The sequence below is a fragment of the Cucurbita maxima genome, unplaced genomic scaffold (genome assembly GCF_002738345.1).
Source record: "Cucurbita maxima cultivar Rimu unplaced genomic scaffold, Cmax_1.0 Cma_Scf00012, whole genome shotgun sequence".
Lineage (NCBI taxonomy): Eukaryota > Viridiplantae > Streptophyta > Magnoliopsida > Cucurbitales > Cucurbitaceae > Cucurbita > Cucurbita maxima.
Window position 1 is genome coordinate 2,467,528 of NW_019272028.1, and position 15,087 is coordinate 2,482,614.

The 15,087-nt window shown below is 35.9% G+C and overlaps 2 protein-coding genes and 1 long non-coding RNA gene across 4 annotated transcripts in view; 1 reads left to right on the forward strand and 2 right to left on the reverse strand.

Moving 5' to 3' along the window:
• LOC111487207 overlaps positions 1–429 on the reverse strand; it is a 3,779-nt gene extending 3,350 nt beyond the window's left edge. Inside the window, exon 1 of one of the 2 annotated variants that reach the window (XM_023134517.1) lies at positions 293–429. The gene's annotated coding sequence lies outside the window, so the exon portion shown is untranslated. The other variant, XM_023134518.1, reaches the window with a different exon arrangement.
• A 2,196-nt stretch (positions 430–2,625) lies between these two features.
• Positions 2,626–6,616, reverse strand: LOC111487355. The gene is made up of 4 exons (XR_002719041.1): positions 6,491–6,616; positions 5,998–6,319; positions 4,073–4,888; positions 2,626–2,640 (listed from the first exon to the last, which is right to left on the reverse strand). It is a non-coding gene; the product is annotated as an uncharacterized LOC111487355 (long non-coding RNA).
• A 2,431-nt stretch (positions 6,617–9,047) lies between these two features.
• On the forward strand, positions 9,048–14,639 carry LOC111487221 (glucomannan 4-beta-mannosyltransferase 9-like). Its single transcript, XM_023134546.1, has 9 exons — positions 9,048–9,371; positions 9,967–10,065; positions 10,550–10,802; positions 10,930–11,040; positions 11,130–11,266; positions 12,287–12,400; positions 12,491–12,690; positions 13,675–13,869; positions 14,155–14,639. The coding sequence occupies exons 1-9, from the start codon at positions 9,084–9,086 to the stop codon at positions 14,315–14,317; spliced, it is 1,560 nt and encodes a 519-aa protein (XP_022990314.1). The 5' UTR covers positions 9,048–9,083; the 3' UTR covers positions 14,318–14,639.
• Positions 14,640–15,087: the final 448 nt, after the last annotated feature.

The following is a 15,087-nucleotide window of genomic DNA, read 5'->3' on the forward strand; positions in this document are numbered from 1 at the left end:
AAAAAAAAAAAAAAAAAAAAAAAAAAAAGACAGATTCACAAGCTTCAAACTAGTAAAAGAACAGAATCCAAACACTCAAAATCTACTCCCTCCACAGTGAATACAATCAGCAACACAGCAAAAACTCTCAAATCCACCAACCTTGGGGCGATTTGCGAAGTTAAACATGAAATCAGTACACAGCTCCCGAAGTTGGAAAACCAGATTCGGAAAGTCGAAGAATCGATGAGGAATATCCATAAATAGACAGATTGCTGAAGGGAAAACAAAAAAGAAGCAGCAGAGGACTAACCGATCAGATACATACAGGCGCAGAAGCCCAACCAGAAGTCTTCCAGCGGAGATGAAGAATGAGAGTTCAGAGAGAGAAGAAGAAGCCAAGGAAGTAGCGACGAAGGTGCAGTGAAGACCTGGACCACAGGGAAGAACGAAGAAATATTATAAATAAATAATAAATAAATAAAGGCCGAAAACGAGTGGAATTAAAGTGTCGCTTTTTCATTTTCCTTTTTTATTTTATTTTATTTATTTTCTCCCACTCGACTCTCAAGCATTTACCTTTTTATTTTTTTTACAAATAATAAAATATTCATAATTAATAATTAATAATTAATATTAAAGAGGTAGAAATAGGATTGAGATTATATTCCATACCCTCCAATTTCATTTCACTATTAAAATTTAAATTTTTAAAAATTATGGTGGTAAAATATTTCCTTTTGAAATATATTAATTTATTAGGATTTTTTTTACAATTTTTAATAAAAAATTTAAAATAATTATTTTTTAAAATAATAAATGAAAAAAATGTACGGTTTTGGATAAATGTCAATTTATTAGAGAAGTAAATAAATGTTTTAATAATTATTATTTTCTTAATATGAATTTTAAGGTGAAAATCACATTTTCCACGAGGACTATTAGAAATTATTATTAATTTACGTTGTGTTTTGTATAATTTATTTATTCATTTTAAATGATGATATGCGTTTGCAATATTTCAAATAAAAGCATTTATTAACTTGGTTAAAATTAAAAATAAAAATGTTTATAAAAATTATATATTATTTCCAAGTGAAAATTATAATTAAAAAAATAAAATAGAAACAAATAAGGAGAAAAAAAGAATTAAAAATGAATGGGTGAGTATGGAAACGTGTGAATGAGTGAAGTAATGATTTCATAGATAATAGATATATTCAACACGTAAAAACGACTACCCCAAATATTTGACCCTTTGTTTTGTTGTAGGCTTATTGGACCACTTCTTGCACACGTATTCACATCTACTTTTCACCTCAAAATCATGTATAATATATAGTTTATAACTATATATTATCTTTTTTTTGTTTTAATCTAATAGCTAAATTAATAATAATGAAAGAAAAACTTTTAAATTTTGACCTTAGTCTAAAAAATATTCATACATTCAAAATGTTGTAGGGTTATTGGAACTGACACTCAGTTTCTTTCCTCCTAGCCTACTATCTGGCTTTGATGCCATTTGTAACGGTCAAGACTACTGCTAGCAGATATTGTCCTCTTTAAGTATATATTAAAATAGGAGGTGGGGAGGGAGACCGTAATGCTTTTTTTAAAATCTTCAAAATAAATTAATTTATTATATTTAGTTACGTAATAAATAAATAAATCATACTCCTCGCTAACCCACTATATCTAATTATATATACTAATTTTACATCATAAATTATAATCATATCTTTAAAATCAATTTTCGTACAAATATTTTCCAAATTTAAATAATATTTAAAAATCCAAATATTTTTTTTGAGTGGCATGATGAGAAATTAAGAAGCTAGGGTCCTTTTAATTTTAATTTTTTTATTGGAATTTAATGATTTCTTTTGAATTTCTCTCAACATAATTAGGATGACTTTTGCCATGGTGTGGTCACCCATTTTCCCACTAATTTTGGAGGGTGATTTATTTTATTTTATTTTATTTTATTTTATTTCATGGAAAAAGTTTGGGCTTTGGTTAGCAAATAATAATGATAATAATAAATAAATAAATAAATAAATAAAATGACAAATGATTGATGAACTATATATATATATATATATATCCTATAATGATTTGTCAAATGTTAAATGAAAATCATATACATCAATGTTTTGGATATGATCGATTTGATATTGTAATTAAATGAAGATATCTCTAACATATTTGATATTATGTAAAATTAAAATATATATTATGTTTAAAATTTAAAACTTAAAATTTTGTAAAAATAGATTCCCAAACTTAAATTCAATACAAATGAATCATGACTAATATATAATATTTTTTTTTAACCTTTAAACTTAGGCATCCGCCAAGAATTAACGCGACAGGTACAGTTGCCCCAAACAAGGCCCCATCTCATTTATACCCAACTATAAATCAATTCAACTTAAATTCCCACCAATTAATCCCCTCATATATATATATTTATATATAATTCTTTAACATGTTTCATAAATATGATCAGCATAATTCAATTGACTAAAAAAAAATCTGTCAGAGAAAAAATTATTAAATAGTAGTTATAAGAAATTTGGCAAATTATATTGAATGATTTCTTTAGTCTCACCATCACAGGTTGAGAATGGAATGACTCGAAGTGTATGCATAAGGTACCTAGACAATGGGAAGTCGAGTCACTTAGACGGAGGGTGCGGGCAATATGACATACCACCGAATTCAAATATATGTAAACACAAAGTAAAATTATTTGGTTCATCGAGAACGTTCTTGACTCTGTACTAGTTAAGGTATCTCTACTTTTTTGTGTTAAAGAGGTATTGATTTGAATTCTTGGTCTAAAGTTAAATTAAATGAGAGGGGCAATGCAAGCATAAAAAGCCACTTTCTAAAAGGCCATTTATTGAAATCAAAATCCCTTTTTTTTTTTCTATGGTTTCTCCATCCATAGTCTTTGCGTCTTCTCAAACCTTTTTCCTTTTTCATTAATAAGCTTTTCCGGCGCTTTTGACTCGCGCGGGTATGAGCAAAAGCTCCCTCAAGACCTTGAGAATCATTTTCCAGACAGTAAAAGAAAACCCCAAGCGTTGAGAAAAATTCCTATACTGTGGTTAAAAAACTAAAAACAGAAGCCGAAACAACCGTAAAAACAATGACAATGACAATGACAATGACAATGACAATGACAGAAAGAACGAGGAGGGGGAAGAAAGGTACCCTCAAGGAGCAGGGGGGAGGGAGAAGAAACAGGGCTTGAAGAATGAGCCAAGTCGTAAAACAAAAACTTGAATGTAACAGCCCAAACCCACCGCTAGCAGATATTGTCCTCTATGAACTTTCCCTTTCGGGCCTTCCTCTCAAGGCTTTAAAACACATCTGCTAGGGGAAGGTTTCCACACCCTTATAAAGGATGTTTTGTTCTCCTTCCAACCAATGTGGAACACCACATTAAGCGTACATCTGAAGCCAAACATGTTCTTCAAAAATCACTGGTCTAGAATGATAAACCTTATGTTTGGAGATTTTATCTCGTCCTACATCAGTTGAAGAAGAGAACGAAACATTTTTTGTAAGAATGTGAAAACCTCCCACTAGCAAGCGTGTTTTAAAAACCTTGAGAGGAGTGCCAAAGAGAAAATGTCCTGGCGGATTGTTACATTATCAATATAATTTGACCTCTTTTCTTGTTATCAATCTTCAGGAAGAGCATAAGTAAGTATATAGCATATAAGCTTGTTTTGTTTTCATGCTTTTGAAAAACAGGAGATCTTGTGAATACATTGATCACAATACACGGAGGGTGCATTGTTTTGCACCAATATATTACAACAGGAGCTGCATAGGGCTAAAACAAATCACATAGGACTACATTGTTCCTAAGCTTCCTCAAAGCTAACCTAGTCGCCCTTGCCCTTATTACCAATTGATATAAAGCCTGGGCATGTTTAGGAAGACAAGAACACATAATTTTACATGCTTTCCTATTTTAGACCCCATATATTATTACTCGAGTAGTAAAGAAATATAGACGGCATTTGAAATCTTAAATTGATAAGAAAGGTAATAGAGTTGTCATAATTGAGATTACCTGTAACCAGCTGAATCTGCCTCGACTGATAAGCTTAGCCCCCCCTACACAAACATTCAAGCCCGACGCTAATTGCGCTAATTATTAATTAGTTGAACTTAAGTCTCTGCATTCACAATGGTAGACATAGGTTCAATGTCTCAATAGTTCTATGGGAATGGATAGGCAATAGTACATAATCTGTGTATGAAAAAGACAGCATATAAATGAGATGGGATGAACCTACACATGTCATATGCATCAGCAATCATCTATGTAATGAAGATAATAATTGACAAAAGTGCAGGGAGATGAAGTATTTATTGTTTAATATCCATGTGTTAAATCTGCTTACATGCACCTCCATTATTCTCACGAGACAACTATCTCACCCTGCTACATTTGGTTGTCCAGATAACTTGTAAGTTGTAAGATATTAAATCCTAGGAAGGTGGGCTCGAAACTATTCACTCTAAGCCCTTATACTATTTAGATCGACTCTTTGCTAGGCCATCTTTGCTGAAACTCAGATGAAAATGCAGTAAAAGAGGAAATGGTCACCAAAGATAGTGCAAAACAACTCGATGGCAGGTAAAATAACCATTTAAATCAGAACAATACAACAGATTAGTAACAATCTACCAGAAAACCCTTATTGAATAAGGAAAAAAACCTTAACTCTTCTTTGGTCATACATGTAAACGGGCATGAATACACATGTCCAAGGAACTTACAACTAACATCACCCTTTCCAGTGTCTATAATTGAGAATCTTTTAGAAATATAACAACCCAACAATGATAATTGATCCCCACGATAGAAGTCTCTACCATCAACCTGCACATGATGCACAATTACCAGTCAGCGTAAACAAAACCAACCAAAGGACATGGAACATGACCACAATACTTCAGTGGCTACAGCATCTACATGCTTTGTATTTGTTATAATTTGAGGACACATTTGCTCAACCTACAGTGCATACCCTGTTCATGTAAGGTTGTTTACATGCTTTGTATTTGTTAGAACTCGAGGACACATTTGCTCAACCTATAGTACATACCCTGTACATGTAAGGTTGTTTACATGCTTTTTATTAGTGTTTGGAGTGGATCACCACAAGTAGAAATTAAATCATAGCAAATACATAAAAAGATACAACCGAGCTTATGATAAAAGGATAGGGCACAAATTATTTACTCCATTTGTTTCTCCTCAATAGAAAAGACATTCTTATGACACCAAGTTAAATATACAGAGTGTAAGTTTTTTATCTGGTACAGAGATGAGGAAACTTGAAAGGAAAGGTATGTGAGATACTAATATCATCTTATAATAATAGAGGAAATGTAAGGAATATCGATACCAAGTTATACATTTTTGAATGTTTAGCCATATGTTTCTTCAAGTCTAAAAAAGTAGTAAGAAAATAGTACGAAAATTATTTCAACCACTGCAATGGGAATGAACAAACTAAAGAGAAACTCGGATCTGTATATATGGACTAAACATACCTAGTAAAAAATGTGAGTGCAAACATAAATCAAGCCAGAAACTGCATCTTAATCTTTAACAGCAAAATCCTGCAGCTTCTAGTGAAAACAGCTAAGCTAACAGATCCCATCATTAATGTTTTGTACAGACAGTGATGAATCAATCTCTATCACAATCAATTTCACTGACTATAGAGTAAAATCAAGCTTCCATTGGTCGAGAAAGTCGATGGAGGAAAACAAAAATTCATGGCTGGCCCGTCTAATACAACGTTACCAATAAAAATAATTTAATTTTTCAATACTCAACAAATGGAGCTTAATACAACGTATGTGTTCTATACCTACTTTCATTATCATACACTAAACATTGAACTATCGAAAACTCCGCCAGCATGAAAGGGATATCCATACAGCTCGAATGAAAATGTAAATTGAAGAACAATTTCGTACCGGTATCTACCAAGAAGATTTCTTGACACCCATAATAAGACCTTTGGATGCCAGATCACGGAAGACGATACGAGAAACACGGAAAAGCTGATAGACACCCCTAGGTCGACCGGTGAAGATGCAGCGATTCCTCAGTCGAGTAAACGAACTATTCCTTGGCAATTTCGACAGCTTATAACGATGCTCTTCACGCACATCGTTGGGAAGACTCGGATCATTGCAAACGGCTTTGAAAAGCTTCCGCTTCAACTCAAACTTCGCAGCTAGCTGTCGACGACAATGGTCAAGAATGTTCCGCTTGTCCTCCGTCATTCCGTTTAATCTAATTCCGAAAATTTCATGATTAAAATACAAATTCAAAAGCCTAGAAAGATAATCGTTCCAGCTATCTCAACGGACACATGTTAATCATTTCTCAGTCGTTCAATGCCGAGGCTGAAAACTCGTAATGGAAAACAGAACGAGAAGTAAAAAAATAAAAAGGACTACTTACCTTCAAGCTTTCAAGTTCTCTATAATGGCCGCCTTCGAGCAAACCAGGAAAGCGAGAATGGTGAAAGAAATCGAAATCGACTGAAGAAGATGTAAAATGCGCGACGAGGGAAAGGAAGCAAAACAAGGGCAGCGCGCCAATGAGCCGGCTCAATGGGCTAGCATTTACGAGCTTATTGGGCCTGAATCATTGGGCCTTGGTTTGGATCTTTGGGCCAAAAAGCTTGTATGGGCCTATGGGAGCAAAGCCTTCTAATATTTGAGGATAGCAAATTTTAAAAAAATTCAATTTTTAACCTAGTCGTTACACGGTCTATGCTCTCAAATAGTTTGTTGTTAACTCCTTCATCGACTTCGGTTGCATGAAACCGAGCATCGTGACCTAAATTACTTTGGTTTGTGATATTTAACGAAGACGTTACTTTGTTCTCACCCCAAAACACAGGTTTTATAAACTCGAGAACAAGCCAACCCAATACGAACCTCGAGTAACTTTCTACCTTGAGAAGTTAGGAAAGCATCGGGTTTGGCTCGAGAGATATGGTTTGCCATAAAAATAGGTCAATTCTTAGGTCATAGCTTAGCCTTATTTGTGTTTGGTATGGGTTGAAGCACAATGGTTGGTGAGATATACTCATAGACAGACAGCCTAAAAGCTTGGAGACATAAAAAATGACATCTTTTTCTTAAAGCTTGTGATTCAAGCTAAGCTTCCATTGTCTTTTTGAACAACTTCACAATGAGCTTTGAGCTAGACACTCCACCTCTTCATCTAAACTTGTCTCCCAAGCTTTGACACTCCACCACTTTTGATTTAAGAAACTCGTGGGTTGTTTTCATTGATTTCATTAAGTTTCTCGACATTTTCGACTCGTATATGAATATGGTTATACAGTTGTCCCGTTAATGTTGTCGAGACGTGCTCGAACAACCATAGATATAAAAAAGAAAAGCCCTCGAGGTTGCCCAATACTTGTTTTATGTATTATGAGAGATGTTATTGCTTATTTTGTCTCTTATTCATCTCGTAGTCGAGTTAAGTAGTTCATTTTTCAGTTCAGATAATTGAGTATGGAAAAGGAATCGTGAACGAGAACGAGAACTAGAGCTAGAGGGAGAAAGTTTTTCAGTGCAAATTTGAGAATAATATCTCCTAGGTTTAGACCCCTATTCGATCCTGTAAACAATAAATGGATTAAAAGGTCTGTGGTTCGGAGCACAATTCACGATAAATACTGTAATAGCACAAGCCCACTGTTAGTAAATATTGTCATCTTTGAGCTTATTGTCCAGCTCACCGCGAGTAGATATTGTCTTATTTGAGCTTGTCTTCTCGGGTTTCCTGTCTAGGTTTTTAAAACGTGTCTGCTAAAGAGAGGTTTTCACACCCTTATAAAGAATGTTTCGTTCTCTTCCCTACGAGAGATATCGAGTATCGGTCTTCTCGGTCCTATATCCTTTACCTACGTTTGAGATTTCCCATTGGAGAGATTACTTGATTTTGCAGCTATTGGTGGAATTGTGAAATGATGGAGAGTAAATCAATAATGTGTTAGGAATCATGCATTTTTCAAAACCCAAAAAAAAAAAAAAAAAAAACATTGATTGATCGTGAAGTTCTGATTGGACATTCAAGTGGTTTTATGATTGAAATCATTTAATCTCGATTAATCCATCTTAATCGGAGGGATTAGATAGTCTCTTTCGTGAGTTATAAAGAGATTTTTGATCTAGATAGTCGATTAAAATCGAGAAGTTATCATCCACGTTACGTTTAAGATAAGCCATTTGAAACGAATCATACATCAAGAAGATCTCAGACTACATTTAGGGTTTAGGTCGATAATACCCAGACTGTGAGATCCCACATTGGTTGGAGAGGAGAACGAAACATTTCATATAGGAGGGAAATCTCTCCCTAATAAACGCATTTTAAAACCATGAAGGTGACAACAATACGTAACGAGTTAAAGCGGACAATATCTATAAGCATTTTTCTTTCTCTCCTCAAAGAGAGAAAGGACGCTACGAGCTCTCTCTTGTTATTGTTCCCGGATCATAGAAGTGTGAGCAAACTATGAGTTAGCAGCATAAATAAAGTTGGATTCCACTGGAACTCGAATACCCTTGCTACGGTTGTGCAGCTTTTCCTCGAATTTGTAGAGTCGGGTTTCCCATTTTCCCACAAACGGAGGAGCCAACCCCACCAGATACGCAACCCAAACATATGGAAGAAAACGGTGTTTTCACAACCCTACGATATTTATACGCACCCGAATATCATTGACACTAAATTACGTCTTCAATCTCCTTCCTCATCACTATTTACAATCAAATTTCATGATATAAATACACTTAAAACCAAACCCAAATCCAAATCATTCAACTTCTCTCTCTAAAAAACAAGAGAGAGAAGAAGAACAAAAGCCCACAAAATCCATTTTCCCCACAAACAAAAGCAAACATTCTGACACTCTTTGTTTTTTTTGAGTAACCCACAAGCAAAAACCACTTCAAAAAACAGTGTTGTTGTTGTTGTTCTTCTTCTCTTTAAAACCTTCAAGTTCTTGGGCAGTTCTTCAAAGGCTTCATCAATGGCGGAAGGGCTGCTGATCACTTCCCAAATGGGTCTCTTTTGGCACCAAACCACTGCCCCTTTGATTGCACCATTTTTGAAGCTCTCTGTGGCTGCCTGTTTGGCCATGTCCCTAATGCTCTTCTTTGAAAGAGTTTATATGGGCATTGTCATTCTCTTTGTTAAGCTCTTTAGAAAAAAACCCCACAAAACTTACAAGTGGGAGCCCATTAAAGATGATCTTGAGCTTGCCCATTTTGCTTATCCCATGGTTTTGGTTCAAATTCCTATGTACAATGAGCGAGAGGTGAAAAAGATTAAATTTTTCGATCGTTTTTAGTTCATCGAGAACTTACCTATAGTTTGGATTAGAAGATTCGAACTCCGAATCTCTTGATCGATGATATATAGTTTAACTAGTTGAGCTATGCTCCTGTTGTCGTTTTAGGAATTGGGTTTCGTAGTTATGTTAGAATGTTTTTGGATTCAGTGAAGCGTTTTCTCTAGTGGGTTGTTTTTGTAGTTCATGAGAAAGCATGAGTGGGTTGGAAGATTTGAACTCTAAATTGTTCCATAATATATAGTTTAACTAGTTGAGCTATGCTCGTATTGTCGTTTTCTTATTCGTTTCACGAGTTGGGTTTCGTGGTCATGTTAGAGAATTTTTTTGATTCAGTGAAGCGTTTTCTTTAGTGGGTTGTTTTTGTAGTTGAGTAAGCCTGACTTAGTTGGAAGATTTGAACTCTAAATCTCTTGGTTTGATGATATATGGTTTAACTAATTGAGTTATGCTCGTATTGTCATTTTACAAATTGGATTTTGTGGTCATGTCATAAAGTTTTGAGATTCATTGAAGCGTTTTCTTTGATGGATTGTTTTAACGATGTGAGCTTTTGCAACAGGTTTATCAATTATCAATCGGAGCAGCATGTGGGCTTTCGTGGCCATCTGATAGGATCATAATTCAAGTTCTTGATGATTCTACCGATTCTTTTATTAAGGTTTGGTCTTTTAAAATAATTTATCGCTCAAAATTTACAATAATTTTATGTAGTTCTAATGGATTAAGCTTATGATTAAATTCAAAATCTTAATTATTATAGAATCATTCTTGGAAAGGTAAATATTTTTTTAATTGGTTTAATTATTATTTAATCTCCAAATTAGAGTTTAGGCCACCAATTACAACAAAAGGTAAAAACAGATAAGATTTATGGAAGCGAATTAACAAAATTCACAAAAACTAACCTAAATGAACAATTTTCTTAAGCTGAAAAGCATAATCTCTCCAAACAAGATTGATTCCTTCTTCTTCTTCTTCTTCTTCCTCAACCCATTTTTTACGATCGAAAGAAAATTGGAAGAACTTCTCGCTGCGAAATTTTCCATCGAAATCAGCGACGAACACAAATTTGGGCTGAAACCCATTTTTCTTTTGCGGATTTCCGATGTGGGTTTGTGAAATTTTGCACCAAAAATCAACAGGATCTGGTGGAATTAGAGTGCAAAAGATGGGCAAGCAAAGGCATAAACATAAAGTATGAGATTAGAGACAACAGAAATGGGTATAAAGCAGGGGCGCTAAAAGAGGGAATGAAGCACAACTACGTTAAACTCTGCGATTATGTCGCTATTTTCGATGCCGATTTCCAACCTGACCCTGATTTTCTTTGGCGCGCCATTCCATTTCTCACGAACGATCCCGAAATCGCTCTTGTTCAAGCTCGCTGGAAGTTCGGTAAGCGTTCTTAAGTACTCGATTTCGTGTAAATTTTCTGAAACTTGAACTATTTAGAGGCCGATCTGATGAATAAACTAGTTTAGATTTGATGAGTTTGAAGTTGATTTTGTTGGGACTGTTGTAGTGAACTCTGATGAATGTTTGATGACGAGAATGCAAGAGATGTCATTAGATTACCATTTCAAAGTGGAGCAAGAAGTTGGTTCTGCTACTCATGCATTTTTTGGGTTCAATGGTGAGCTGTGATTTTAAGACATTGTTAATGGCTTTAATCTATGCATGTTTTGAGCACTGAACTTACTGAAAACGATGGAGTTCTGGCAGGCACAGCAGGTGTTTGGAGAATTGCTGCACTGAATGAGGCTGGTGGATGGAAGGATCGGACGACTGTTGAAGATATGGATTTGGCTGTTCGAGCTAGCCTCAAAGGCTGGAAGTTCGTCTATGTTGGCGACCTTAAGGTAGTTCTACTTCGTTTTTCGTTTTCGATGACGGTTATCGTGTGGCTCGCTCTGTGTATTATGCTTTGGTTCATCTCTGCTAGTTCTTGCGAGGCATCATTTACATCAAGGCCTCTTCTAGGTGAGAATAAGATGTTAAATAGTTGAGTTTTTGCTTGGGAGTTTGAATCTAAGGACCTTGATCTTACTTGAATAGGATTTGTTCTGTCCGTTCTATAGTTATGTCCTCGAGTTCTAAGGAGATAAGAACTTAAGTCGAAAGAAAAACGACCTTAATTTAACAAGACTTGTTACCAAAAGGAATTGGAAAAGGTGTGTTATAGAGTTTGAAAGCATGAAACATATCAAGAATGTTTATTTTTTTGAACCATATCCCTTGTGTAACAGCTCAAGCCCACCGCTAGCAGATATTGTAATTTTTGGGATTTCCCTTTCGGGCTTCCCTTCAAGGTTTCTAAAACGCGTATGCTAGGGAGAGGTTTGTATACCCTTATAAGGAATGTTTCGTTCTTCTCCCCAACCGATTTGGGTTCTCACATATAGAGAATCAATAGCCTCCTTTGATTTCTTATCCGACGACAACCATTTTCTCTTCACTCATTTAGATCTCACTCTCGGTTTAATAAAGGAGCTATTCACTCAACAAAGAACCCTCCACCTCGTGGTGATGTCTTTGAGGTTGACTCCGACGTAAGTTTAAGCAGTGTCGAACGGTCATTCAACTAGTAGATAACAATATGAAGGTTGGCGTTCTTAAAGATCCTTTTTTTCAAGATTTTGACTTATGATTTCGAGATTGTGGGTAGAAGACTCCTCCTCCTATTCCTTCATTCACACCGACCATATTTGCACTGTTGATAGTAGTTGAATCTTTCCTAGCCTCTTCCTATTATCTCCTGCTCGTTTTCGTGTCAGGGCCCAAGCACCCTTCTCCTCTCCTCCTTACCACTTAGTCGTTTTTTTTCATTTGGTTTTGCTTTTAGACAAAGTTCTTGGTTCTTCAAATGTTAGCTCTTTCAGGTGAAGAACGAGTTGCCGAGTACCTTCAAAGCCTATCGATATCAGCAACACCGATGGTCTTGCGGTCCAGCTAACCTTTTCAAAAAGATGGTTATTGAAATCATGAAGAACAAGGCATGGTTTTAGTAGTCCTTTGATATGTTGATTCCATTGGGGTTGTATTTTCTTCATGCTTCTCACCATTAGCTTTCTATGTGCCTGCAGAAAGTCTCCATGTGGAAGAAGCTTTACCTGATCTATAGCTTCTTCTTTGTTCGGAAGATCGTTGCCCACATCGTCACGTTTGTCTTTTATTGTGTTGTTTTGCCTGCTACGGTCTTGGTTCCTGAAGTGTCGGTGCCGAGATGGGGTGCCATTTATATTCCTTCGACGATCACGCTCCTTAACGCCGTTGGAACTCCGAGGTCGCATTCTTACCTTTTTGTTTTTTTATGTCAGAATTGCAAACTTTCATCCTATCTTCATTTGTTCGAAATTAAGAGGGAAAGAAAGAACCTTTTCCTCGAGGTTTTCGGAATGAAAAAGATGAAAAAGTGAGTATAGCATTATGTTGATCTTGTAACAACCCAAGCTCACCGCTAGTAGATATTGTCCTCTTTAGGCTTTTCCTTTCGAGCTTTCTCTCAAGGTTTTTAAAACGCGTTTGCTAGAAAGAGGTTTCCACACCCTTATGAAGAATGCTTCGCTCCCCTCTCCTTCGGGCCCAGCGTCCTCATTGACACTCGTTCCACTCTCCAATCAATGTGGGATCTCACAATCCACCCCCCTTTGGGGTCTAGTGTCCTCGTTGGCACGCCGCCCGATGTCTGACTCTAATGCCATTTGTAACAACCCAAGCCCATCGCTAGTAGATATTGTCCTTTTTGGGCTTCCCCTCAAGATTTTTAAAACGTGTCTTCTAGGGAAAGTTTTCCAGCCCTTATAAAGAATGTTTTGTTCCCCTGCCAACCGAAGTGGAATCTCACAATCCACCCCCATCGGGGCCCAGCGTCCTTGCTAACACTTGTTCCTCTCTCCAATTGATATGAGATCTCACAATCCACCCCCCTTGGGGGCCTAGCGTCCTCGTTGACACACCGCCTCTTATTTCACCGCCTCTTATCTGTAACAGCCCAAGACCACCGCTTGCCGATATTGTCCTTTTTGGGATATCCCTTTTGGACTTCCCCTCGAGATTTTTAAAATGCGCTTGCTAAGGAGAGGTTTCCACACCCTTATAAAGAATGCTTAGTTCTCCTCTTCAACCAACGTGGGATCTCACAAAAAGTTTGCACTTTCATTCTAATCTCCTAATCTCATCACCACAAGGAGTTCTAGCATTTCACCCCAAGTCGATGAATATGAAATACTCTACATATACAATTTTGATTGATAATCTTACATTACAGATCATTCCACCTGATCATTTTCTGGATTCTCTTCGAGAACGTCATGTCACTACACCGAACGAAGGCAACATTCATCGGTCTATTCGAAGCAGGGAGAGTAAACGAATGGGTCGTCACCGAGAAATTGGGGGATGCGCTAAAGACTAAACCGGGTTCCAAAGCTCCACGAAAACCTCGTTTTAGGATTGGGGAAAGGTAAAGGTTTATGCATATGCATCTCCCATTCAAATTGTCAAACATAATCTCCACTTCATAAATGACATACCAATATGACACTAAACTACAGTTCTCATTCACATGCATTCCTAGCTATAAGAAACATATTGTTTCATTAGTTTCTACGAGTCATCGACATTGTCGATTTCTAAGAACTATGGAAACCGAGCAATCGAAACACGCCGAGATACATTACCGACATAGTTACTTCAAGTTTCTAGATTTCTAGACTTAACCTTCTTGTTTCTGATTGTGGATGAACAGACTCCATGTGCTTGAGCTTTGTGTTGGAGCCTACATCTTCTTCTGTGGCTGCTACGATCTCAACTTCGGAAAGAATCGATACTTCATCTACCTCTTCCTACAATCGTTCGCGTTCTTCATCGCCGGGGTCGGCTACGTCGGTACTCTGGTTCCCAACTCTTAGCAGACTCATATGCTCGACCTTGCTCGATTATTTATACACACATTGCTTCCCTATGCCACAGAAAGACAAAGGGGTTGGAAGAAAGAATCATGTAGGGAGGTTTTTCCTGTTCTTAACTTATTATTACATATATTTTTTGGAGGAAGAGCTTTACTTCTTTTCAGTTTGGTATAATAAAAAGTTGGTGATTTCTGAAGGAGAGTGTTCATTGAGAGCTGTTGTGTTGTATGGCTGAGAAAGGAAGAACAAACAATAAGAGCTTACAGCAAAAATCTGTTGAATTGTATTACTCAAAATGAAAAGGAAACAAACAAGATTTTAGAACCCGGGTTGAGTTCGAAGTTTTAGATATTCTAGCTCGAGATGAAGTTTCTATGATATATTTGACATTTCAGATAAAGTTTTAGCTGTATGTGAATTGATTCCGGGTTTTCGATGATGCAATTACTTGTTTAAAGCTTCGAAACTATAATTGATTTTTCCTAAGTTTTATTTTTATTTTCGTATGAAATGACCATCTTAGGTTAAATTATGGTTAAATTTGTAGATTTATTTGCTAAATTTAATTTTTGGTTTTTGAAAATTAAAAAATATATATATATATATTTTTTTTTTATTATTATTATTTTTTTTACTTAACATATCTGTACATTTTTTAAATATCGAAGAAGTAAAGGATTGGACTAAGTTTTAAGGATTAAATATATTTATTAAATACTTTTTAGTTTTGTAAATCAAATAGAAGAAATTTTTAGGTGAAAAGACCATTT

Excerpts from the sequence above, each read along its gene's own strand:
- LOC111487221 (XM_023134546.1), top strand. The coding sequence starts at position 9,084 with ATGGCGGAAGGGCTGCTGATCACTTCCCAAATGGGTCTCTTTTGGCAC. Across the intron at positions 10,066-10,549 it reads CTACCGATTCTTTTATTAAG|GATCTGGTGGAATTAGAGTG; the intron begins GTTTGGTCTTTT and ends AAAAATCAACAG. Across the intron at positions 11,041-11,129 it reads TGCATTTTTTGGGTTCAATG|GCACAGCAGGTGTTTGGAGA; the intron begins GTGAGCTGTGAT and ends GAGTTCTGGCAG.